Below are 26,773 nucleotides of genomic sequence, written 5' to 3'. Positions count from 1 at the left end.
TTCCAGCAACAGGGGCCCGTTATGGAAAACGCTCCATAGCTTCACACCACAAAGATGGGTTTTAGCATCTCCAACAGTTTTCAATACGCAATTTTGATTTATTGTCACTGTCCTATCCTTGTTCATAATTTCTCTTATGTTGTTCTCAACTTCTTTCACCTCTGGGGACTGAAAGGTCCTCTACTGGTTGAATAAGTACTTCCAAGTATGAATTTTAAGGACGAACCAGAGACGGCCTGTGAAAAATTTCAGAGATTTCTCAGAGCTGCATTGCTCTGCTTGCTTTTAGTTGCGTTGTTAGCGATCCTGAGTGCTAGGTTTAACAGAAAGGCAGGATTTTTAAAAAAGTAATAAACAAACACTATCTCACAGACATATACTGTAGACATACCTCTTTAAAAATGGGATGGGAAGTTATATTTTTGGAACAGAGGGCAGTGATCATCTGGGTTTGCGCTTGCTTCCAGCCAAAACTGCAGAGTTGCACAAGAATGGATACTTACCTATACGACCCAACATTCCAAACCATATTAGTAGAGAATTCAGGTGTTCAAGCCCTCACTAGATGGCCCCCAGGCCAGAGGTGGCCTCACTAGGCTTCCCGTCCGATTTCTAGGTGGAGCTAGGAAAGATCCCTGGCAGAAACCTTGGACGCTTGCAGCTTGCCCTTCGGAGTAGACACCGCTGGACTAGATGGACAATGTTCTGACTCAAAAAAAGCAGATTATTGTGCTTCCTCCAGCAAGAACATTTTGTGGGTTTCAGCCAAGCCAAACAGTGCTTTCTCAAAGCTCCATTTTGTCACCTTCTTGGGAGAAAAACATTCCCATGTCTATTTGGGCATGTCTATCCATTCCTCTTAATTCTGACCATTCTTTGAATCAGACAAAGAAGAGGAAGTTTTTCTTCCCTTCCAGGTTCTCCTTGGCTTTTTTGTGCAACCCTTTTTCTACAGAAGGAACACTTTTTGCAATAGCTGATCAACAATCCTTCACTCCAAACCAAAACTCTGCCTGAATTCTCTTTGGGAGCAAAAAATGATCAAACTGAGGTTGTTACATTTCGGGCACATCACAAGAAGACAAGATTCCTTGGCCAAGGCAATAAAGCTGGGAAAAGCTGGCGGCAGCAGGAAAAGAGGAAGACAAAACGTGAGGCAGATCGACTCAGTAAAGGAAGCCGTGGCTTTGAGTCTCCAACACGTAAGCAGGGCCGTTGGTAAGAGGAGCTTTAAGAGGAGGATCCTCTCAAAGGCTGAACTGCAGGTGCGCACAGGTAAGAATGCTCTCCTTCGTGGCACAAACATCTGCAGTTGCTAATTTCTACAAAAGCATTTCGTAGCACAGATCATGGAGGTGAACATCGATACCTGATGCCGAGAGCGACAGAGCGAAGGCCAGTGAACAGGATAGCAACCTGAAAAGTTTCTCATCTTATAAAAATTATTTCTCCTTCTTCCTTCAGGTCTCTCTTCTGAGTTTTTTCTTCTTTGTATTCCTTCCCACTGATGAGTTTCAGAACTTTCAAGACACCGACTCAATTCATCAGTCTTTTATCACTAGGACACACTGTCACCTCTGAGAGAAAGAGAGCTCTCGTCACCTCCGGGTTGCCTCTTTCCCCAATAACGTCCTAAAGGGAGCGAAGCTCTTCCCAGACCATTGACCCATGAGCTTGATTCAAGCAAATCCTACATTAGGCATGCAGCCCTTCACAAACATGGGTGTGCGTGAGCGCATGCAGAGCATGGAAAAGTTATTTTTTGGACTAGCCGCAGGCCCATCAGCCGTGTTTTCCAAAAGTGCGCATCTGCAGGGCAGGTTGTAGAAGACTTGAGCAAAGGAGAAAGCAACACCGTGCCCCAGCTGGCAGATCTTTCAATAGTTACTTTATTTTAACATATTTTTGTTTAATTACAGACAGTAAAATAGCTCATAGGTAGGAGGGCAAGTGGAAAGGGGATCCTGGATGTATAAAAACCCTCCATGGTCAGCATGGAAAAAACAACATCCAAAGTGCTTCTGGAATATTCGCTGGTTTCTCTTCTTTTCGGCCACAGAAGGAGGGGGGAAAGCAGCCTCGTTTCATTTTTTTTTTGGGGGGGGGGAAGGAATTGACGTCTCCTCCTTGCGGGGCAAAAAGGGAGAATGGAAGGGGCCTCAAAGCTCTAGGGACAAAGGGGCAGGATTGGGGAGAGGTGAAATCTAGCTATAAAAACAGCCACCCTGTTTCCACGTCAGTACAAAGGCTTTTTTTTTGGCACAGACAGATGCCAAGAAGCTGGATTCTAGCCCCTCCACGCTTTCTGCTGCTTCCGCGGTTAGTCACACAGAAGGCTGGCCCAGCTCGTCTCGACTGCCGGGTTGAATTGATGCTGCCCTTTGTCAGAATCCCCCTCTCTTTCTTTCTTTCTTTCTTTCTTTCTTTCTTTCTTTCTTTCTCTCTCTCTCTCTCTCTCTCTCTCTCTCTCTCAGTTCCCAAGAAGGTTAGTTGACCTGGACTTTCCAAAGAGGCCTAAGAGGAACATCCTCGGGATGAGGTGAGCTCCCCGCACGGCAGGCACGAGAAGGGACTCAGGAGGATCCCTCACTCGGGACAACCAGGAAGAGAGATGCCCGAGGCCTGCAGGTCTGAGAGAGCCATGACGCCTACACCAGAAGAGTAACACCACTAAGCTGTGGGTTAGAGGTCTGCAAGAGACACACACACATACACCAAGCTGCAAAGCTGGGGTGCAGAAAGCCACAGGGCGGCCCAAGACCTATCCCCTTCCATCCCCTCACCCTCTCCTTCTGTCTCCCCACCTCCACTCAAAACTGCTGCTGAAAAACTGGCGCGCTCCAGCAGTGCCCGCCTACTTGGTCTCCTGCGGAGGGCATGAAGACAGAGAGGGGAAACGGCAGTCAAAGACAGGCCAAGTGCAGGCCAAACTCTGCCCATGAATGAGCCCCCCGGGATCCTGCTGGCCATCTAATCCTGCACAGCAGAGATTAATTTATAGGGGGTGTGTGCAGAAGCGGTCCTTTCAGCTCTAATGGGCCTCATGCCCACACACACACCCCAAGCTCTGAAAATTCATCGGTTCTTGGGTCGACGAGACCAGCTGTGAACATGCTGGGTGCCAGCAACCAGGCATGCATGCATGTGGGAGGGGAGAATGGGGGGGGGGAGAACCCTGCCGGACAGTGAGGTGCTGGGTAGGGGCTGAGAGGCCTCCCTGCTCCTCAGGTCCATGGGATGGCAGAACCAGAAGATTTCCTATGGGAGAGGCAAAACGCTTAGGAGACAACACAGGTGGGACACACAGGATGAGGCCCTCCGCCCAATATTTGTTTCTTGGGACTTGCCCCTTGTCTTTTAACAGAGCTTCTAAATGCTACCTTTTCTGGAGTAGAGCCCAAGAGACCTTCCACCCGACCCCTCCGTGCTGCCTAGGGAATTCTCAAGAGTTGCCCTCCAAAAACATGAATACTTCTCAGCTCTGCTTTTGATTAGGTAGGCTCAGAATGTGCCAAAGCAAGATGCTGGCTCTCGTGCCGCCACGTGCCACCTTCTAAGAGGACGGGCGTCAACGCGGGCCAACCGACAGACCCCCCCATCTGCCTTCCTTCTGCCCTCCAGACTTTGCACGGGAAGGCCGAATCTGGGCAAGCGGAAAAGCAGAAGAAGAGTTTCTGAAAGGAAGCAAGCAAGCCGATTCATAGGGAATAAATACAATCAGTCCTTTCAAACACTCTGGCTGCCGTTTTCTCCTGTGCGTGCGTGCACGGCGTGAGCAAGGAGAGAGAAAAGGGGCCGCGCTGAATCGGTCCCTGCCTTTAGGGGTAAGGGGCGGTGGGACATGGGCAGTCTCGCCCCTGCAGCTCAGGTTTAAAGGCCCCCTTTCCTCCTGGTCCCTGCCCAAAACATAACCTCTGCGTTGCAGTGAAGGCGGATGTTGGAAGAATTTGTAAAAAAAAAAAAAACCCGAAAAAAACCCCCCACAAACAAATGAAGAAACGGAACCGTGGGTCGTTTGCCTAGCGCATGGGCCTCCAGACAGGAAGGAGGAAGGGAGGGGCCAGCAGAGGCGACGGGCCGCTTTGTTACATCATTCCCAACTGCAGCAGCGAATTGGCATACATCATTGGCTTGACATTCGGATGAGGCTGAGGAAGAAGGAAGAGACCCCGGAGTTAGTGCCGGCGTCGTGCTGGGCTTCGAAAGAAGGCCCACGCAGAGGGCGAGAGGCTGCAAGGAGGGGAACCGGGGCAGGAAGGCGGCCGGGGCCTCTGGGTCTCCACGCCTCCGATGAAGGGCTAAAAGTGCTCAACTCGGGAAAGCTTCCGGGGGGGGGGGGACACACACGAGGACTCACCACTGCTGTGAACTGGTGGAATTGCGGCCGCAGATCTGAGCCTTTCAAGTGGATGTAGGCACCCTTATTGCCCATCTGATCACTGGGGACAGAAGACCCAAAACAGAGTAAGTCACACAGGAGAAGGAAGTTGATGCCTCCTATCACAAATGGGGATGGAGCGGGAGGGGGGGCCGACGAACAGGGCAGGGGCCATGCTTGGCAGGTGGGCGCACCCCGTCGCTCACTCACCAGTAGTTTGGGGCAGAGAAGACAGTCACACACTTGCCGTCGTGGGCCACCTCGTACCCCTCGGGCTTAACCTCGTGGCTGCGGATGATGTAGTCCAAATGATTGCGCTCCAGGAAGCTTTTGGTGACGTCGGGTCCAAACTGGCAGCTGACGCCGCGCTTGCTGATGGACCGGCCGTTCTGGAGGAGACAGAGAAGGGGAGGGGGGGAAAATGCAGACGGGTCAAAGGAAGCAAGGTGTTGGGTTTGGAAAGGGCCGGCTGGTCAAAAGACCGGGACATCCAGCTTCCCTTTCTTCTCCCTAGCTTTTGTGCAACCCGGGTTTCAGTCATCAGCTTTCCTCCCCTCTAAGAGCTGCTACTGAAGCTGAATCAGAGGAACACACAGGAGCCTAGCCGGTGAACAGCTGACCAACGCAGCCTGAGTTGGAGAAGGATGGAAACACACCCAGGACCTGGGATTCTCTCCCCTTTCTGCTCCCAGATGGGCCCCACTGATGTCGCTTTTTGTTCTGGAACTCCCCCTCCCCCCCAATAAGCCCTGTGACGAAGCACCGGCTCCTCTGTTTTCAAAAGGTCGTGGCTTGGGTTGGATGGGGACGGGCTCCTCTGAGGACCACCAGATACTCAGAACTTGGGGTGGGGAGGGGAGAACAGGCATAGAAGGTACTAGAGCTTTATGAAGAACAACCTGGAGATGGAGGAGGTGGTGGTGGTGGTGGTGGTGGTGGTAAAGCAGCTGGTTCTACAGGCAGATCAAAAACTTGCTGTGTTTCAGGAGAAACTGTTGCACGGAACTCAAGACGAGACCAAAGAGGCAAACTGGGGGGGAAAGGCATGCGGGTCAAAGGCGGGGGACACACCAAGCAGGACCTACCTGGGGTTGTGGGTCTGACCAGAGTAAGTCACACATGGGACCTGTTAAAGTGAAGGGTTAGAGTGTCAACGAAGTCAATTCACACCGCAGAGAAGGTGCTCCTCTCTCTTTCACTTGTGAACCTGAAACCTTTATTAAAAAACGCAGACGAACTAAATGAGAAGTCACATGATTCGGGAACTTTCTAAGATGGAGTGGGGATTCGAGACTGCATCGTTTTGTTAAATGGTGTGAATAGCCGGTGTTTAGAATGTTACAATATTTAATAAGTAAGATGAATAGTTAATTGCATTATCTGTTTGTACCGTGATGGATTGTCTAAAACAAAGTAGTAATTCTAAAAAATAAAAATAATTTGTGAAACTGTTCTCGATCCTTCATCTCTGCCCTGTACAAGCTTCATCGGAACTAAACCTGCAACGCTTCAATGATCTGTTGTTGGTCAGATTAAACCAATATAAAACATTTTGAGCAATGAAAAGGTTTCTGAAAGCAAGCCAGCAAGCCGATTCATAGGGAATAAATACAATCCGCCCTTTCTGACGGCTGTAAATTTAATTATCTTTAATTAATCCTCATTCAGCATGGTAAAAGAAATTAATAACTTGTTCTACGTGCATTCGGGACTTATTCTGACCCCAACAGGAACTCCTGAGTACTTACTTTGCAGTACTTCAACAGAAGGAAAAAGGGTGGAAAAAGCAAAAAAAAAATCTATATTGCAAATTCCTCGATATGGTGCCACCTTTGTTCTGATTAGAAAACAAGGCCATTTGCCCCCCCCAAAGCACCATGACATGCTTTCCCCTAATGTTTGGGTTTTGATGGTGCCTCTGGGCTACTCACCTGAATCTGGAGGTTGCCGATTCCGCTCTATCTTCCGGATGTCATCTAATGTTACACCATCTTCACTGAAGAGCCCACCGTGCATGATCTACCATGGGGTGGAGGGAGGGAGGGAGAGAGCCAAAGGAGAACGGATGGCCGGGATTAGCAAAGGCGAAAGGACATACAGCAAAGAAGGCTCTCTCTCTCTCTCTCTCTCTCTCTCACACACACACACACACACACACACACCTCGGTCCCCGCCACACCTGCCCATTCCACCCACGGCCCTCTCACCAAGATTTTCCCGTTGATGCACTGAGCCAGAGGTAGCCACTCAAAGACCTCGCTGAAGAGTTCAAACATCTGAGCCGTGTATTTGGCTTTGACCTCGCCTTCAAACCCATAGATTTGATTCATGTTGTCTGTCTCATGATTCCCTAGTGGTCAAAAGGGAGCTGGTTAAATCAGAGGCTAAAACAACCTCTCTCTCTCTCTCTCTTTTTTTTACTTGAACCGGCTTGCATTTTGCAGACAGAACTGCTCCATCTAGAAAGCATTTCTGTGACCAGGTACTGGGGCCCAATAAGGCTGACAGGATTTGAAAAAACGCCAGCTTGGTTGCCGCTTGGTGCAGAAATCTGTATCAGGCAGACAGAGAGGTGAAAAAAGGAGGTTCTCTGCCCCGTTTCCCCCCGCCCCTGAGAAGCTATTTAGGGCAAGGGGCCCCTTACCTCGAAGTAGGTGGAAATGATCTGGATATAGCAGCTTAAAACCAAAGAGCGTTAAGATCACCTCCACGGAGAAGGAGCCGCGATCAACAAAGTCTCCATTGAATATCTGCAACGGTTGGGTTCAAGGAAGAAAAAGCAAGGTCCCATCGAGAACACGGTCCTTTCGTGGACAGCCTGAGGGCACCTCCTCCCTCCTCCCTCTCCCGCCCCCTTTCTCCCACTCCATGCCGTGAAAGGCCATTCCTTCTTAAGTGTGCCACATCCACAGTTCTTGGGAAAGAAACCAAGAGGGACACAAACCAAGGAATGGAACGGTGGGACCTGGTGGTTAACTAAGGTACATTAAGGCTAGGCATGTCACCAGACCTCATGAAGCAAGTGCAAGAGTGAACGAAATGCTCGTACAAAAGGAAACCAGAAGAGCTTGGCCTTCAGAGCAAAAAGAGGGCGAGGAAGGGGTTCATCTTGGTTCTCAAATAATCCAGCTCCAAGCGCACGACTCGTGGTTGTGCCTCCCAGCTCTGCAGTTCTGAAATTATTATGTTGTTATTATTATAAAGTTGTCCCCGCTGGCTATGGCTCAGAGGAGATGCAATCCAACAACACAGAGTGAAGTTCATCCTGTTTCTGCTCCTGAAGATTTTAAAAAGCCAGCTTTCTGACATGTTACAGAGAAAGGGAACTATGGTGAAAGAGGAACCACTATTTTCCCATCATAACTCCTGCAGTTTCCTCTTTTTGACTCGCTCCCTTCCTTTTCCTCCAAGGAGTCTAGGCTGGTTACCTTTCCTTACATCCAAGGGGAGACACAAACCAGCAGAGCCTCCAGCAGCAACACACAGGGATGAATCAGGAAAGGATACATATGGATTTGTTTCCGACGGCAGCCCATTCAACTCGAATATATTCAGGAGGTCGTAATATTGACCGTGGGTGTCTCCACAGACAGTAATTTTCTCTGTCTGGAATGAAGAAGTGGGAGGGAGGAGAAGGCAGAAGAAGACAGCAGGAGGGGGGGAAGCATAAAGCTAAAGCCAAATACAGTTACTCATAACTCTTGCTGGAGACTTTTTTCTGCCCCTTCCATTTCAGTGGGGCAAACAGATGATAACTGGGTACCCCAGGATGGTTCACAAGGTAATATTGGCTAGATTATCCTTCTTTTCTCTCTGTGAGATCCACAAAACTCTGGTGTATCCTGCCTAAAGCAAACAGCTATATTTTCAGGAAGAATCTCGATAATACAAAAAGAGCTGTAACCTTTCCAATGACATTGGTCCATTTTTGTAAGGTGAATGTAAAAGAAGATGCTCAACTGCCAGTATTTTAGTTTCGGTTGCTGGCTGTTTTAAACCTGATTCAGCTATGAGTTCCTTACAAAATGAGGACTGGGGATTATGGATTGCTTTATTTATAATGAAACTGGTTAACTCAGAAATTGCCATTACCTCTACTCACCTACCTTTAATTATTGTTACTTTTGCTACCTGTAATTCCAAGTCATTCCCTTTCCTGAACCCCCACTAGGATAACCAACAGTGGCAAACAGCAACTAAACTAAATTCTCAGACATTGAGCAAATGGACTACAATTAAGACAAGCCTCCTCAAATTTGGGGCCTTCCCGAGGGGCTGGACTACAATGTCCCAAATCCCCAGGTAGCTATGTGGGTTGAGGGCTGGGTCCCAGGCTGGGGGGAAAAGATCCAGCAAGGTAAAACTTCCATGGCACTTCGCAGGCCCCTCAATCGGAAGATGGCCTACCTGTGCAGACACATGGGATTTGGCTTTTTTTTGATCCTGCAGACAGGAACTCTCCTAGCCTTTCCTCCGGAACAACAGGAGCAGCCATGATGGTTCAGCTCCATCATGTGGATACATAAATTTGTGCTGAGGTTGCAGCACATGGAAACACTGACTGGGTCATGACAAAAGGAAGCAGAGACCAAACTAACAAGAATGCACGGCAGGGTAGGGGAAGATGCCTGACCTGGCTTGAACACGGAAGGAACAAGCAGGACATGAAAACAAGAACCAGCCTCGTGGCACCTTAAAAGATCAACGAGCCTGTCCCCACCTGAACCCTTACGAACCACAGCCCACGTCATCAGCTCTGAGTATAATGCACAGAAGCTTATGCCAGAATTGCTTTGCTAAGTTCTGGTGCATACGGGTTTTCTCTTTTTTAAAAAATTGCTTTTCACAGCAACGGATCCACAAACCTATCCTCCCGCAAGTAGCAAGTGACACTTCTTAAGGCTGGAAGATACAAGACAGAAACCGCTCCCTTTAAGGCGTCAGCCCAACAGCTACAAGAGTTCTGAAAGGAGGAGGGCGTCAAGGGTGGGCCTACATGTTCTGATTTAAAACCAAAGAGACACAAACTTACCTCTTTTAATGTTGTTTCTACTAGGGTAGGGAGTTTCGACAGCACCTGTTTCACCTGCACCAAGATCTACAGGAAAGAAAAAGCAAGCCAGGAGAGGAAGAAGAAGAAGAAGAAGAGAAAGTGAATGTGAAATAAAAGAAGTTGAGGAGGAGCAAAGAGGAGTGTCTCTCTTTCTCTCTTTTTTGTTTTGGTGGGGGTGAATGTTCAATAAACACGTCCATATTTATTTATTTGGAATATCCTGTTCTCTATTATAAGACCTCACAACAGTTACAAGGCAAAACATTAAACAACCGAACACGTATGAAATTATCTCAGACCTAGCCAGGTAGAGCAGGTAAGAGAATTTTTAAAATTCTAAACAATTTAAAGCCGTACACATGATTACACCTCTCAATCAAACCACACCCTCTAAGACCCGAAGCCCCTGCAGAACAGGGACATTTCAACTTGAGACCAAAAGGAAACCCACACTAGTGCCAGTCGAACCTCCAAGGGCGAATGGCCCTCAGTATGGGTGCTGCAGCTGTACCCCTGTGCTCCATTCTCATCAGTAGAACCTGGAGGAGAAGCCACGTGCCGTGGCCCTAGGGAAAAGTCTACACCGATATAACACTACAATGCTTCCTGTGCACCCGATTGTGTGTTGCATACACACACTTACAGCACGCCTGGTGACGGCTTTTGTTACATTTGCTAAAATAAACATCACTCCTTTTTTTAGAAATGCCAAGCTGGTGGGGAGAGGAGGAAAGCATGTGAGTCATGATGCCCAAGAGCTAAAAAGCCAAAGATCCCCAGTTGGGGACTTCTAGTTATCAAGACTGCCAACTTCATACATTCTTCTGATGGCCGGAAAGAAAAGCGGCCGCTCAGGCCCTGTGAACAGCACGGGTGGGGTGGGGGGGGGAATTCTTTGCCCCTCATCTGCTGTGGAAAAGTCACAAAGATGAGGGAAGAGGCGCTCAACAAAATCAGTCACTGGAATCCAACGTGCCTGTGATCAATAACGGGAAGCCACTGTGATGGAGGTCTGTTGGAATACGTGGTCTCTGTAAAATGTGCCTTCGATTACGGACCAAGTGTAAGATGACTCTTTTACTTAAAAACACTGAAGGCAGCTTTGATGGCGTTCTGGCGAGATCACAGCCCAGGCCAGGGTGGCTCCTTCCTCCTCGCTTGGGCCACTAGACCGATGTACAGACAGCTGTCCCTGACCCTGTGCCCTGACTTCGAATCCTGCTTGCGGCAGCTCCTGAGGGGCCCGGGAAGAGACGTACCTGATAGGCACATTTCCTGTGGAGTTTCTTTTGATCCTTGTACCACTGCATCAACTCCTTCATGAACTCGTGCGTCACCTTCCCGTCGTCCAGCTTCGGGCCGCTGTACTCGTCCTCAATGGCTGCGGGAATAAAGGGGGCAAAGAGGCTGAGACGGGACAGGCAGAGGGGAAGCACGCAGAGGCCAGAGACGGCGCCGGCCAGCTTTGCACGAGAGGAGTCTCGTCTGAGATGCAGCCGCACAACATTTCACGGAGAAGCTGCTTGCGCTTCTCAACCTTAGCGGTCTGCAAACCTTCCACAAACCACACCACGCTATGGGGATGCCGGCGTTTTAATGTCCTCCCCTGCAATGACTTCTGCGTGGGACAGAAACCAATGCTGGCACCTTATTTCTGTGAATGGAAGGCCCTCACCCTGCATCAGTCCACCCAATTGGGGGCCCAATTCACCCACCGAATGTTATCTGGGGCCAGTTCCATACACCTGATTTGGGCTTCCAATATAATTCTTGGAAAACTGGACTCTACGTTGTCACCGTCCCAAAGAGACTTCCCTCTGCTTTTTATTCAAAGGAAAGGAAGCGAAGGCGGCTCTCCTTTTGGTGGGCTATGGATGGGAAGTGCTTAAAGCATCCACTGGCAGAAATTATTTATGGAGCAAATCACATGCACTACACACTCCCCACGCTCAAGCCTCATCCGGTCCTTCTGGGCCTCTTTAAGTGCAGCCACTTGCTGGGCGCAGGATTTAAGCCTGGCTTCAAGCCAAGGCAATTCCCCCAAAGTCTGGTTGCCTTGACGGGATGCCCTTCCCATAATTAGAAAGCAAGTGCCTGCCTTTTGCTTTAAATCGGGTGGAAGTGCCTGCCTTAAGACGCCATGAACTCAACTGCAGAGACCATGTTCTGGAGGCAGATGCTTCTGGGTTCAATCCCTGCCATTTCCAGGGAGAGTTCAAAAAGAAGCATGCTTCAACCATGGAAGCACTGCGGCTGCCGGCTTGTGTTGGCAGCACTAGGCTAAGCAGACCAAGAGCCTGAATCAATAGGGGGCAGCTTCCTAACTACCCTTTACCTGCAGCCTCTCTCCAACCTTCTTTGACTCTTCTAGGGACGGAAGGGATTCATTCCAGAAATGTCAAATCCAGGCTTCACCGGCCAATTCAGGGTGTGACTACGCCGCAGCTTCACCCAGACACTGGGATTAAGAGCCCTCGCTCGTGCCAGCAGCTGGCCCGCTGCGAACAACGGCCTTGTTTATTTTTACGGATTAAGCCTCTCTGCACTGAGATCTATTTATGATCTGAGATTTGGATCTATTTTGAGTGCTGGCAGGAAACCTTGGCGCAGCCACCCGTGTGAAATGGCATTAGTCACCGCCAGCGGAATGACCAGGCTGCCTCGGAAAGAAGGGATGCTACAAGAAGCAGGAAGCATGGCCTTCCCCACTAGCAAAGGCACAAGAAAAAACAAATTTATTTGGGTGAAAGAAAATGGTCCCGCCCTCCATGAATAACCCAAATCCCTTGCGCTTTCTTAACAGCACCCAAAGAAAGCCACCACACTATTTTCGGTCTGGAGTGCATTGGACTGCTTATAATAGAACACTTTTTCCTGTACATCCTGAGTTTTCTTCTCTATTCTATGTTGGGTTCTATCAGAAGATTCCTGCGTCTTTTACCAAAAATGGGAAGCCAGAAAGGGCACAAACTGACCAATTGTGGAAATAATGCAAAATGTAGGATGAAATTTTTTTAAAAAAAACTTTTCCCATCTCTGACGACTGTTTTTCAACTGAAAAATCTTTGGTCTACAGATCTCACAGATACTGGAGGTGATGCATTAGCCCAGGAAATGCAGGAAAACAATACTTTGCATGCCCGGAAATCAGGAATGATGATGCTGTATATGCTGGGGATCTGGGCCCTTTTTTGCTCCTAGTTTAGGGGAAGAACCCGGAAAGGCTCATTTCTGCCTTCACCAGCTCACTCCTCCATTGCCCTGGAATGCTGCCACATGGACACAGCCTCCTCACATGCTCAAAACACCAGTTCAAATGGCTAATATGGAAAAATTCAGCAATGGGGTGCCAGTTAAGCCCTACAAAAACCCTCCCATGTGGACCAAGCCCGCAACTCCTCAAGGCTTCAGCTGCAGGTGCTAATCTGTTGGCGACCCTGTCACAGGCCACCCCTCACGATGCCCCTGGACGCACCCCTTCTCTTCCCACGGCCGCCACCACTCACTCATGTTCTCTATGTCCAGGGAGTCAACCACCGACCGCTTGCGCTCGTCGCTGGCAATGGCCCGCTCAAACGCCTTCTGCTTCACAATCTTGTTACATTCCTGGTACTTCATTTTGGCATCCTTATCGTTCGGCTTCACCTTGACAACCTGGCCGAAAGAGGGAACGGAGCTGGTTACGTTCACAAGAAGAGACTCAGGTCAGATGGGCCGCCGGGCACTTACAGGTGACACCCTATATATATGTCAGTTTCTCCATTCCTGTTTGAATAAAAACTCCCAGAAACCTTCTCTGCGAGTCAGGCTGGCCAAGATTTCTGGGAGCTGCAGCCCCAAGAACCTCTCGGGGGGGGGAGAGGACCCAAGGCTGGGAACCCCTGCCTAACCGAAACAACAGAAGAGGCGAAACCACTTCCCGATCGCCCCATCTTTCCAATCCCCATTTCTACTCACCGTCTCATAGTCCCGCAGGGCCGCTTTGAATTTGCCCAGGGCCATGTTGCTGGTGGCCCTCCGGTAATAACCTTTGATGTATTTTTTGTCCAACTCGATCGACTTGGTGGCATCAGCCAAAGCGTAACCGTAGCATTCCGTCCGCAGGTAGGCCAGGCTGCGGTTGCCATAATAGATGGCGTTGGTGGGGTTCAGCTCGATGGCTTGGGTGTAATACTTCACTGCGTTCTCATAGTCCTTTCCTAAGAAGGAAGGGGAAAAAGAAACCATAAGAACAGCCTTTGCCTGGGAACTGGCAGGACAGCTAGAAGTGACTTGAAACTCCTCTCCGGTTGTAGAGCCCCGACCTGTTAATTAGAGGCTGCAATCACATAAGCAAAGGGGAAGCTGTGTGCCCAAGAGCACACACACCCCATATAAAGGGGGGAGGAGAGCACAGATAAATCACATCTGGATATCCCTGACATCTCTTCTCAGCACTGCCCATGGGAAGACACCAGGGAAGGTCACAGTGTGCACCTTGGGCAGCCCCAGACACTTTTGAGAACCTTGGTCCCATCAGACGCTCCCGCCCTTGTGTCAAACTAAACAAAATCAGAACAAAACCTGGCTTTCCCCTGCAAGAGGACGTGGACTTGCCATTCCTGCTAGCAGCAACGCGCCATCAGAAAAGGCTTCAGGGGTGCCCTGCAATGTTTAACAGGCCCCAAACACCCATTTTTGAAAATCTGAAAGGCACTTCTGTCATTTTTAGTGGTCTGTGAAGCCAACAGAGGAGAGAAACCTGGATTCCAGACCCACTGAAAGTACCTACCCCATTCTACATGACAGACAGATGCCGCCTAGGGAAAAGAGTCTTGTGGTGCAGTCGTTAAGCTGCAGGACTGCAGTGAAGACTCTGCTCTACGACCCGAGTTCAATCCCAGGCACAGGTGGCTGGACTGAGGCTGACTCAGCCGTCCATCCTTCTAAGGTTGTACAGAAAAATCAAGTAAAGAAGTCCATCAACTAATTCAGGGAAGACGTCGGCTTCACTCAGGGAAAGAGACTAAATTCCACACAAACACAACACAAGGTCACATCTAGAAGATGACCGAAGCGGTTATTACATAACTGCCTTCCTTAGCCAGACATGCTAGACTCTTCCAGATTCAGAATGATAAAAGAGAAAATAAAATGTGTGCGTTTTCTGACACTGTTTGTGGATGTTTATACAGGGATTCTCACAGGTCTTAACACAAGGGACAACACGAGATGGACTGAATAAACTCCTGTCAGGACTGAAACCCAGAGCCCGTTATACTGAAACAACTATTTCTGTGAACAAGACATGAACGGTATAGAGAGAACAAGACAAGGAATAACTGAAGAGAAAAGTCAAGAGCGAGCAGCGCTCTTATCTATCATTTATTTCTCACACTTGCCTACCAGGCAGCTGCAAAAGTAATAATTTAAAGACAACCTAAGAGGCTATTAAAACATCTTGCTTCAGGGCACCGAGGATTAAGGTGAGTCTCTCATTCTGGAAGCTGGCAGGGCTGCCACCAAGTGCGGCAGAGAGGCCAAGAGGCCTGACCTGTTTAATTACAGGCTCCGTAACAGAGCCCAAAGGCACAAGCCATGGTTAAATGTAAGGGAAGCAGGGAAGCTTCTCAAGTCCGCCTTCCGAACTCCAGGAGGGTAGAAACCAGAGAACTCGGGCTCAGGAGGGTCTGTTTGGGAAAACAACAGTCTCTGCTTTTGGCTATATCTCAAAATTGGGGGGGAAACAATGAGGCATAGGGATCTTGGTTCACTTGGCGTATTCAAGGCAATCCGTCTTTCACAATTAATCTTAGAAAAGGCAAGTGGGTGGTTTGTGGAACACCGCTTTCAAAGGGATCCAGCCCTCTTCCTCTTCCCCAAAAGCGTCCGAAAGTGAATCCTCATCAGCCAGGCTGTCTTCCAAACCAGCAGACTTCCCAGGAACTGCAGCAGATCGGACCAGCCCACTGTTTGGCTCTCCAAAGCGGCTCTCCACAGCCGTGGTTCCGCTGCCGCCTCCAGAGATTACCATTCCTTGAAATGCTAAGGCTATCGATGGAGCTCCACAACGTTTGTGCCGTTGACACCGCAGGATCCCAGGAGATGTGCCCAGAGACGGAAGGCAGCAGTAACCATCTCATAACGGGCCAGGAAGCCAGCCAGGTCATCATGGCTCCACACGTATTGTATATTCAACTTTCAAGAATCACCAAAGGAAAGTCAGTCCCATATAAACGAACGAGGGGCAGTGCTGGTCCAGCCAACCAGTGTCCTCATCTCCATTTCCACCTGTGAAGCATACACCCCTCCATGGCCACCCATGTTCTCTGACACCACCATTCCTTTCTCCAACAGTGGTCCAATGCAGGAGACATGCCCCCCTTCATCAAAGAAGGCTGACTGCTTTTTTGCAAGAACATCCTCTCCCCACTGGCTCTTTTCTGTGACCTCCAAAAACAAAGCCCTAAAACAGAGGGCAGTGGTTGGCTGCTTCCTATTCACCTTTCTTACTACGGTATGCTTTCGAAGCAACTGAATTCTACCCTCCTTCCACCCAGCACTTGCTCTCTCCCAAAGAGGAGCCTTCAGAAAAGCTCATTCCCTTACCATTTGCTTGCTTCCCCCCCCCACTTACTAACATCATATTCTCTGGTCTCCCCACTTTCACAGTTTCATTCCCATAAACTACACTTCACAAGGGGAGCCCCCCCTTCACTCCCGTCTACTCCCAAATCTTCTTGTCCGAGAACCGTCCCCCCCATCCTGATGACACCTGTCCACCAAAAGACCTTCAAGGACCCCTTCCCCCTCGTCCTCCCCCTCCCCCTCCTTCCTCATTAAGGAAACCCCTCTCTCAACACCCCCTTCCACGTCTTCCTCGCTTCTGAGGCGACCCCTTCCTGTGCCGCCCCTCCCCAACTTTACCCCCCTGTGTGTGTGCCTCCTTCCTCCCCCCCCCTTTAGTCAATCTCCCCCCATTCCAAACCCTAACCCAAATCCCACCCTTGGGCCAGGGGCGCTCCCCTCAAGCTTTGGCCAACCTGGCAGGGTTGTTGTGGCACCTTCTTCACCCCAAGGCCCTCTGCCCCACAGAGGTTCCCGTAGGCGCTCCCTCCTCCTCCTCAGGAGACCTTTCTCCCCCCCCCCACACACAAGGACACCCCCTCCCCCCTAAGTGGCTCCCCCTCCCCAATTTGGGCAAAGCCCCCCCCTTGAAGGACAATCTCTCCACTAATTCTCCCCCCCCAAAGACAGGCCTTTGGCCCCGCCCCTCCTCTCCAGGCCCCGCCCCTCCCGGCGACCCTCCCCCCTTCAGAGCCCCCTCCCCCCCCACCGCCTGGCGGTACCTTTGAAGTACTCGTTCGCCTGCGTCTTGAGGGCTTCGGCTCGCTCGATCGCCCCGGGCTCGCCTTCCTGAGGGGTCCGCCCGGAGCTCCCTCCTCCTCCTCCTCCTCCGCCGCCGCCGCCGCCGCCGCTCCCGCCGCCGCTCTCCGCCCTCTCTCCCTCCGCCATCGCCGCCGGGCCGTAAAGCGCAGCCACCCTGACAACCGCCGGAGAAGAGCCAAGGGGGGCCCGCGAAGCAGCAGCAGCAGCGGCCGTCGAGCGCGGCCGTCGCAAAACGCTTCCCCGCGGGGAAACCTGCGAGGGGCGGAGCCAGAGAGGAGACGTCAAAAAAAAAACTTCCTCACGAGCTGCACGCACGCGCAGAAGCGACGCCGGCAGGAATCCTGGTGGTTTCCTTCCCTGACGCAAAGCTGCCCCGAGAGGGGGCGGGGCCCAAAGGAAGCCTCACCATAGAGAGGAAAAACGTCTTCCTCGGGGGCGGAGTGGAAAGGGCGGGCGGGATAGAGCGTCATCACGGTGGAGGGAGGCGGGGTAGCGTCGTTGATAGACGTCAGGGCAGAGGGCCTTGCGGGTTGGTTTCCGAGACTGGCCATCTTAGCGCCGGGGGAGCGATAATTGGTCGCTTCTTTATGACGAACTGGAACCGGATTGGGCCGCGCCAGTCCGAAATCTGATTGGTTCGGTTTATTAGCTGGGCGGGGTAGAGGAAACGTTCCATATGTGTTGCACAGAATCAATGGCATGGAAAGGGGGGCGAGGGGAAATGAAGGGCTCGGAGGTGCAATGAGGGGAGGTGGGAAGTAATTAATTTTTAATTAATTAATTACTTTTTAATTAATTGAGATTAATTAATTTTTAATTACTTATTAATTAAAAATAAAAGAGAGTAACCAGGAAAATTCTGCTTACCTACCCTGTTAATGTTTCCTCAGAAATAAATATCAATTAATTTAGGGCAACACATGCAAGCTTGCACGAGATGGGCAGTGTGGTGCAATGGTTAAAGTCCTGGCTTGGCAGTGAGGGACCCGCAGCTTGGGCTCCACAACCAGTCACGAAATTCATCGAGTAAAGTTCAGAGGAAAGTCGCTGCCCGCCACCAACCTTGACTAAAGCGAAGTGTGCTGCTTATAGGCCGCCCTGGATGGTTTATAATTCAGTTATGCGGGCTACAGATCATTTATTATTTATTTATTTGATTTATATCCCGCCCATCTGGTCTGGTCGACCTCTCTGGGCATTGCACCCTCGCAACGAGCTGGGTGTTCCTTTTACCGACCTCAGAAGGATGGACCCTTGAACCCATAGAGTTTGATCTCAGGTTGTGTGTGAGCAGAGTCTTGGCTGCGAGTACTGCCGTTTAGCCACTGCACCACGAGGTTAGAGGCTCTGACCAACCCGGGAGGATTGTTGTGAAAATAGAAGTGAAGGACAGCTGTCTGCACAGTTTGGAGCTCTACTGGAGGAAAGCGAGGATGGAAATGCAGCCACTACATAGATAAACTTGGAATGTTATGTTTTCCCAAGTCAGAACTGACATAGCCACCTGATTAGGGCTTTGAAGATGAATGGTTTTCCCAGTTTCACGGCCCCAGTGAGGTTCCATGGCTGAGCTTCCTGGGTCCATCACTCTATCCAGTACTGTACACCACACTGGGTATGAACTCAGAATACTGTACCTACATCTCATAAAGGCTTGGTGGCAGTTCTGAGTAAATATACTGGAAAACGGGGCCATGTTCGCCAGTGTTAATTTGTGCAGAATTAAAGTGAGAAACTAGGTTTTGTTTTGCAGGTTAAGGCCGGTGATCCCATCAATGTTTTTCTCTGAGGGTTATGTGTGGATGGATAGACCTCTGGAATGTGGCATTTTGAAAACTCAGTGAGAATCTCAAAAGGTGGGAAAAAACTTGAAGCAGACTGCAAGTGTGTCTGAAAGAGAAACTCTCCTGTCACAAATTACAATAGTGCTAGTGGGGGGGTTGGAGCAGAATGATCTTGGCTGATTTTTGCTGGCCTCCGAAGCGTTTGTCCAATGCATTGTGTCTGTGGATTTAACTTTTTTCTTCTATTAAAGTGTCGCTTCATTGCTGTGTTTCGTTATTATAATATTTCAAACTGTATTATAATCTGTTTATTAGTTATCTATACATTTAGCTGTGTATACTCAAATATTGAATTGTACAAATGTATCAAGGTTGAGGGATCGGGAATTGATCTAACTGTAGACTTGAATTGAAGCTGGCCTTTTTTTTATAGCAGGGCAACCTCACTAGCTTGTATTCAATGTCTGGTTCACAGCTGCATAGTGGACATAAGGCCTCAGTCCAGCTGCCAGTGTCACTCCACTCTCCTGCCTTTGTCTGTTCGTTGCTATCAGTTCCCTTCTTAATTATGGCAATCCTATGAACGAGCAACCTCCCAAAACTTCGATCCTGAACAGCCCTACTCAGTGTCTTCCAAACTCAAAGGCCATGGCTTCTTTATTGAGCTAAACCACTTCGCAGCTGGTCTTCATTTTTTCCTACCACTTTCAACCTTTCTCCGCATTATTGTCTTTTCCAGAGAATCTTGCCTTCTCCTGATGTGCCCAAGGTACAACAGCCTCAGTTTCATCACTTTGGATTCGAGAGAGCAAGCTCCACCTTGTCCTGTATTGTTTGTGTTTCTTCTATGGTCAGCTTGTCTGCAATCCTATACGCTTATTGCTTGTGTATTTGCATCTGTACCAGTAGATGGTGGTAAAGGTTTAGAAAATAAATTTGATTACCCTAGGCAGTTGTTGCCAGATTTGGTGGATGGGAAGGTTGAAAAACTATGCACACCCACTTGGGATTGCCCTACAATAACTTCTGCACCACTATATATGCAGTTTATTTTTCTGCCCTAAGGTAGAATTCTGGTCAAAAATAGCTGTTTTTGGAAGGTAAATATCGATGTAAAAAATGGGTTTAGCTCATAATCTTCCCCAAAATAAAACTAAGCACACTGGGGATATGTTGGTGAGTGAAATAGCTGCTTTGAGATAGTTCAAACATTTCTTAGGGCTGGTCTCCACTGACTTAGGGAACAATGTCCCTGATTTATCGCGGGCCATTCATGTTTCTTTTCACACGTATTCCAGTTTAGGAACAATGAATTTACAATTCAAGAGACGCTGTGTTGACCTGAAAAGGCAATTAATGTAAGCTGGATTTTTTTTTGTTGTTTAAGAAAAAGGACACACACACACAACCAGGGTATGTTATGAGACTTATCTTTATGTTTCACAACAGCGATACATACTGTATGCAGCAGGGGCTAAACCTGATCCCGCCACAGAGAAAAAAACACAAATTAACCATACACAAGGGAATAAGAAACAAGATATATAAAAAATTATATATAAACAGATCCCCAAAGCCTTTAAGGAGACACTCAAGCCTCCTGCAACCAGATCTCCTTTGAAAGAGCCCTCCTCACCCTTCCTTGTCATGGCCAGCAAGCTCTGATTTCACCGCCGGTTGAAGACAGGAGACCTCTTAATGAATTGCTGATTAATTCCGAGTGTTATGGACAAGGAATGCCAGATAAACCGAGAGCTAATACCTGTCTGAAGCGCAAGAGGGCTGCTGCTCTACGGCAGTTGTGCGGCTGTTCCACTCCAAACCCCTGTAACCATCTCACAAGAAACCCTACTTACCGTCCAAGGTAGGTGAGTAACTGGGTGGAAGTATCCGGCTCAAAAGACTATCCCCGCCTTCTGAACGCTTGAGTGCTGTCTCCTAGCAGAATTGGGCCCTAAAAAGAACCAGGGAGCTACTTCTAAATGAATCCAGTTCTCTGGCTTCAGAAGTGCCAAAGTACTCCTCATTTATACCAATCTGATACGCCACTCTGGATTCCCTCTACTATCAATGCTTTGAATTAAAACCTTCGGATTTTGAAACTTTAATCCACAAGTATGCCTATTAGACTTCCAGAGTGATCCTGGCCCCTTCTGTTTTCCCCACCTTCCAATAATTTTTCCACTCTACCTTATTTTAGCTCAAGGACAGTTGTGTGCTTTTTGCGACTTCTATCAGACTACAGCAGCTTTAAAAACGTGTCACCTCCTGGATACAACTGGTCTTAAGCTCCCATCAGCACTCTTATCTGTTTGCCCATGGTAAGGAAACATGGGTGTTGTAGTACATTAGCAACTGGAGGGCCACAAGTTGCCCCCTGGGGTTTCTAGAGTCTCGGATGGCCAACGAAAGGCGGCCTGTCAGATAAATCAGAGTGAAGGCAATCTTGAGCTACAGAGTTGTAGCAAACGGGTGCCCTGAACTTTTACCAGATGTATTGTTAATTAGAGGCTTTCTGGCATTCCTCAACCGGGAATTCAGCAGGAGGCACTTAAAGGTGTAGCAGGCCTCTGTTTTTGAATCTGTAAGGCCAAGGTCTCGTCTTGCATGAGAGCATCAATCCAGTGGCTTCCAAAATGCTTCTCTACCTTCAGAGGACCCTTCTCCAGACTACCGTGGGTTCTGCAAACCACGTTTCAAAGCCTCTGCCTGCACAAGTCACCTAAAGGCAATTGAGTGTGGGGTTGAGAACAGTGGTTCCCCACCTTGGGTCCCCAGGTGTGGAAGGACTACAATTCCCAGAATCCTTGCCCATGGCTCGCACTGGCCAAGGCTCTGGGCAGCTGAAGTCCAAAACAGGTGGCAAGCCAACACGGGAGAACCACGGTTGCAGAGCACACCCACGGGCCATCTGCTCCTCCCTGTGGGTTTGGTGCCAGGGAACAACCCTCGAAGTTTGCCAGAAGGTTGTTTGAAAGCCACGGATTGAGCGCCGGCTGGCATGACAGATATTTCGGAGTGAGGAGAGCCATGTGCGTTTGTAAGCGTGGCCGGAGGGGAGGGGGGGTTGTGTCTCTGTTACACGCCTGTTTTGTCCCGGGACCGACGTGATCTCTTCCAAATGGCTTCCGCCGACTCACCAAGTGCCATAAATCGGGAATCTAGCCACCCACGTCAGAGGGAATAGAAGAAGTCTGTGGTCTCTATTTGACCCTGCCATCCCCACCACGGTCACGGTGGGATGGAGCACCGGGGCCTCGCTAGCAGCTGAGCGACTGCCTTGCTAGAGACCAGAGGACTGGGTTTTCGGAGTCAAGTAGGGGTTGCCACCTTCCCTGTGCCTTCCTACGGACGCCCCTCTGCCTTCTAAGACCTGCTTGCCAGGCCCCGTGGGAGAATTCGACGGGAGCAATCGCCAGGCTCCCGGCTAGGATCCGACCCTGGAAAAGCAGTCGTAGCAAACGTCGACAAGGGGGTGAATCTTAGAATGCCACCCTTAAACCACAGGCGCAACGGGAACTGTGCCAGTGGCTCCCCTCGTACAGTTGCAGTTTTCTCGGCCGTTTGCGAAATCAGTCACGCATCCCAGTTGAGCAAAAAAGAAAAGAAAAACTCAATCTGGCAAAGAAGGGGAACCACTTGCACCTCTACCGTGGGATGTAAAGTTTTGGCCAACAGGATCCCAGCCATTTTAAAGTCATATCATCCCACCGTGTATTCTGGATTCTTCCTTTGGGGCATGGAGGGGACTCAGGGGGTTCTTAACCTAGTTTCCAAAACAAACACCCAAAGGTTGTGTTTGGAACTTAAAAGCGCGTTCAGCCGCCCTTTTTTGAAAGACTCCGGACTGCACGGTGGGCAAAGACATCCAGTCTAATGCTATGAAATGTGCGTATATTTGAAAGTCCGGAGTCTTTCAAAAAGGGCGGCTGAACATGCTTTTAAGTTCCAAACAGAACTTTGGGGTGTCTGTTTATATATTGTGGCATTCTGAGACTTCCGTTCCTTGTTTGCTCTTTTTTAACATCCCGCCATGAAACAGCACAGGAGCGGTTCTCCAGGGTGGCCTATTCGAATCCTGCCATTCATGCAGATCTGAATGCAATCTGGACAGGCAGGGAGCGGGCACAAAGCTCTACGTGGCCTAGCACCATAGCCTCTGCGTGGTCTAGCCACTGCCTTTAGGCGTGACCCGGGCACCACTGCACTTGGCAAAGGCTCCTAGCCATCACCAATTGGGGGGGGGGGGAAAGGATGGCGGAAAGGAGACGAGGACCGCCATTCGCTCTGTGTAAGCTAGCAACTGCCACGTGGGCAACAAGAGCACCATAGCCACAGTGTGGCCTGAAAACTTCTCCTAGGGACACAACACCATAACTGGCGTGTCGTTTAGCACCTCATGCTCCGTTGGCATGACATGTCCCCAGAAGTTGGCGTGGCAGGAGAGATTATCACAGAGCGGGGGGGGGGGGGAAGCTGCCATGTAAAAAACAGATGATGGTCCCGGGTGGAATAAATTCTGGCCATGAGAGAGGGAGGGAGACAGAGACACAATGCTTCCCCCTTTAAAAAAAAGAAGGAAAAAAGTAAATTAAAAAGTAGCAGGACTGATTAAAATTCAAAGGAGGGTGGTGGCAGTGGTCACAGCATCAGGCTTCTGGGGGGCGGACAAGAAATTAAAAAGCTACAGCCCTACAGGAACAACAATCAGCAACATCAACAAGAATAAAACGGTGCCATGATCATTTCACCACAGTCTCTGAAAGAAATGAAAACATGTTTTTTTAAAAAAAAAAAAAGAAAGGAAGGAAAATCAACAGTGGACGGGTGAGGAAAGGGGAAGAAAGCACAGCCCCTATTCCGCACACAAACATACACAACGGGGAGGAATAAAAACAATTAGAAGAATTGTCACAATTAAACAAAACAAAAGGAAAGAGAGAAATTGAGAGAGAGAGAAAGAGACGCAACATCCCGTGTTCTTCACCTGGCTTGGAGAGAGATAGATAGATAGATAGATAGATTTTTTTCTATTGTTCTGTGCGTCTTATCAAGTGCGGCTTTTTGAGAAACAGCTGCCTGAGCCGAACGCGGCCCGTCGTGCTTGTGTATGTGTGTGTGTGTGTCTCTGTGTGCATGTGCATGCACCGGTGCGCTTGTGTGGATCAGTGGATTGTGTGTGTGTGTGTGTGTGTGTGTGTGGCTCGCTGGGACATTGAGCCGTCTTGGGGGGTGCAAGATCTCGGTGCCGGACGAGGATCGGGTCCCTCCGCAGGCCTCTTTTGCCCCCTCGCGCCCAACCTCCTGGTTTTCCCGGAAAGGAAAAGCAAAGAGGAGGCAGGACAAACGTAGGAAGAGGAAGCATGTTAGGAACGGAGAGGTAGACACAGAAGAGTACTGTGCACGCGCACACACACCCCGTCCCTCTTCTTCCTCGCTTGTGGAAAACAGGAAGATCTGCAGCCCCTGGTTTTACTATTATTATTTTCTCCATTCTCCCGTGCCACCGACAGCCGCTCTCGCCCACCCGAAGGAGACGGGAGACGGTCAGGTTGGGAAGCCTTTCCTTGCTTGAAAATTGGGTGCTGGCTTTTTCAAACGCGAAGGCACAGGTGAATGGCGAGGACCGAGGCAAAAGTGGTATGTGTGTGTGGGGGGGGTACAGTCGACCCCTCTTAAGACGGCAATTCCCAAAGCAGCTCGTCAGGAAAAACCAAATAGGGAGGTGAAAGGAAAAAAAAACCCAACCCACAGGCTCTCTCGCCACCTTGCTGGCCCACGAAGGAGCCTGATCGCACCTGGTTTTGGTTTTCTGGTTTTCGCAAGACAGGCGGCCCCAGATTGAGTTGGAAGCAGGAGCCGACGGGTCTCAAAAGACGGGCGTTTTGCTAAACACCTGAAACGCAGTCCCGGCTTCCCAAGCGCCGCAGGGCGGGACTGCCAGACATGTGCATAGAGTTTCGTCCCGGGATGCACCCCGGGGGTACCCTCACCTCTAGGGAGCCCCGTCTAGCCACTGGATGGGTCCCTCAGCAAGCTGTCCCCGTTACTGGGGGTTTTGCGGGAAGAGAGATAGAACAGCTCCAGCAAAGGAAGGCTTGTGATAAGCGTCTGGGTTAATTCTTTTCTTCTTTTTTTTTTCATCTCCCTGTTGCTTGCTATCCAACCGGAGAACCCCCAAGGTGTACCTGTACGGCTCAGTTCTCATCGTCTAATGTTGTTTTAACCACCTGATCTCCATCCTCAGAGACCCTGAGGTTTGACATTTGGGGAGCTACTTAGAATTGAGTTAGTACGTTCTCGTCTACGCCCCTGGATTCTAGCCGAAAATCTTAAGTCGCTTGCCAAATATTAAAACTCAGAATTCCACGCTGGCTAAAGTGGGACGGAAACCCCCCTCTTTAGGGAATGTAGATACACCTTCTGGGGGGTCTCCTCCTCAGCTCGCAAGTTCAGCCGAGGGACAGTGAAATGGCCCGGCCGCCAACGGCCAGACCGGTGATCCTGTTCTCACACACACAAACACACACAACTGAGGAACTGGTGAGAAACACTGGCTTAGCTTACACTGTCTCCTACACTCTGTTTTCTCCTCCAAGACGTTTGCACAGCAGGGGGGGGGGGAAAAGCAGCGGATCGCGTTGATGTAAGCTCGGTTCGGGAACGGGTGTCAAATCCAAGCTTTAACTCACAAACTCCTCTGTGGAAGTTTGTGGTGAAAGGGGTATAACGACAGCAAGGGTGAAAAAACTGAGATTTTAAAAATAATAGTAATAATAATAATAATAAAGCAAGCTTTGTGGGCAGAATCCAACGTCCATTCCCATGAAGAGCAGACCTACTGAAATTATTAGCAACTAAGCGAATCTCATTCATGTCAGCAGGTCGGCTCCGGGGGGGGGGGGGGGAATGAAAACGAGATTCTGCCTTTTTGTTTTTAAACCGAGACTACTGGGGAATTTCCCCCCCCCCCACCAAATGGGCTTAAGAACTAGGGTTGCCTGCTTTCTCGTGTGGAACGGTTCCTATGATTTTAACACAGTTGCCTGCTTAGTAGAATCGGAGCAAATGATGCTTTGCCTCACAGTGTAATGCTACCAGGAGCAAAGCAAAATCTGCCAGTATTCTTTCTTCTGGGGAACAATTACAGACAGAGGCGCCCATCCCTCATAAAATCAGGGGCAACCCTACCATGAGTGTCAGCTAATACTACTGTGGGCCTTTTATATCAAAGGATACAAAAGAGCTAAGGCAATGCAATTGTTCGACCATTTTTGCTAGTGCAGGAGTATGCAGGGTTTTGAGTTACACAGAACTCTTCTCTGAGCAGAAGGGGAAGGTAACTTATTTTCAAGCACAAAAGGTCGGTTACAAAGCCAAACTTCTGTAACTTTTTTTTCTGTGATGGGGTTAGGACGCTCCATCACAAAATATTTCTTCGCTGGGCCTAAGAACAAGTTACCTTTCCGTGCCGCTGTTGCATGATGGAGCTGGAGTTTCAACTCCAAAGCATGCTGTCTTAGAAGTAAAATCATCTTACTCAATGAGACCTACTTCAGAACAAACATGCATAACATCAGGCAATACAATGGAATGGTTGGGGGGGGGACAGAAACTTCAATCACTAAAGCCTGGAAAAAAACTTGTTTTTCAAACTCTGTCCTATACACAGTTATTCTGAAGTCAGTCCTCTTGATTTAGATGAAACCTACTTCTGAATGAGAAGATTTAGGATCAGGGCACCAACCTCTCCTCACCCCAGATTTCTTCTTTAAAAATCTAATTCCCACATTGTTTCAGCAGGAAAACAAAAACTGCCACCTCCTAGCAAGGTATTATAAGGTGGATCCCAGTTCATATTAATTTGAACTGGACTCGAGGTTTGTTCAGCAACCCAAGATCTTAGGTCTGGGTTGCCCATCTTTAGATTTCCAAAAATAACAGGTTAGCTGTTCCCTTCAAATTCAGGAAACCTGCTTTTTCAAGATTGTCCTTAAAAGCTTCAAGATTGTAAAAAAAAAAAATCTTCTAAAAGTGGCCTTCTAGATTAGGGTTTTAAAATCACAGTGAGGGTTAAAATCACAGAGGGTTTTAAAATCACAGTTCAGGATTTAGAAAACTCCGTGGCTGAAATCCTGTGGCGGAGCTACGCAAACAGCGTTAACTTTTAAATGCAGATTGCAGTCAAGT

The 26,773-nt window shown here is 49.2% G+C and overlaps 1 protein-coding gene and 1 long non-coding RNA gene across 2 annotated transcripts; one reads left to right on the top strand and one right to left on the bottom strand.

Annotated features, from left to right (window-relative positions):
• Positions 1 to 1,871: 1,871 nt before the first annotated feature.
• Positions 1,872 to 16,972, bottom strand: PPP5C (protein phosphatase 5 catalytic subunit). Its single transcript, XM_072980380.2, has 13 exons — positions 16,760 to 16,972; positions 13,389 to 13,630; positions 12,938 to 13,085; positions 10,691 to 10,812; positions 9,411 to 9,476; positions 7,886 to 7,984; positions 7,023 to 7,128; positions 6,586 to 6,728; positions 6,310 to 6,397; positions 5,464 to 5,504; positions 4,589 to 4,767; positions 4,358 to 4,439; positions 1,872 to 4,148 (listed from the first exon to the last, which is right to left on the bottom strand). Exons 1-13 carry the CDS (start codon positions 16,923 to 16,925, stop codon positions 4,086 to 4,088), a joined length of 1,545 nt encoding a protein of 514 aa, XP_072836481.2. The 5' UTR covers positions 16,926 to 16,972; the 3' UTR covers positions 1,872 to 4,085.
• LOC144584261 (uncharacterized) lies at positions 4,343 to 6,227 on the top strand. The gene is made up of 2 exons (XR_013538393.1): positions 4,343 to 4,464; positions 4,893 to 6,227. It is a non-coding gene; the product is annotated as an uncharacterized LOC144584261 (long non-coding RNA).
• Positions 16,973 to 26,773: the final 9,801 nt, after the last annotated feature.

This window comes from Pogona vitticeps, chromosome 9 (assembly GCF_051106095.1).
Source record: "Pogona vitticeps strain Pit_001003342236 chromosome 9, PviZW2.1, whole genome shotgun sequence".
NCBI lineage: Eukaryota > Metazoa > Chordata > Lepidosauria > Squamata > Agamidae > Pogona > Pogona vitticeps.
This window is presented reverse-complemented; position numbering and strand designations above follow the sequence as displayed.

Bases quoted from the DNA above. Each gene is read 5' to 3' on its own strand.
- PPP5C (XM_072980380.2), bottom strand. From the start codon at position 16,925: ATGGCGGAGGGAGAGAGGGCGGAGAGCGGCGGCGGGAGCGGCGGCGGC. The intron at 13,631-16,759 runs GTACCGCCAGGC...CTTCCTTCTTAG, and splicing joins GGCGAACGAGTACTTCAAAG to GAAAGGACTATGAGAACGCA. The intron at 4,440-4,588 runs GTGAGTGAGCGA...TTCTGTCCCCAG, and splicing joins TTCTCTGCCCCAAACTACTG to TGATCAGATGGGCAATAAGG.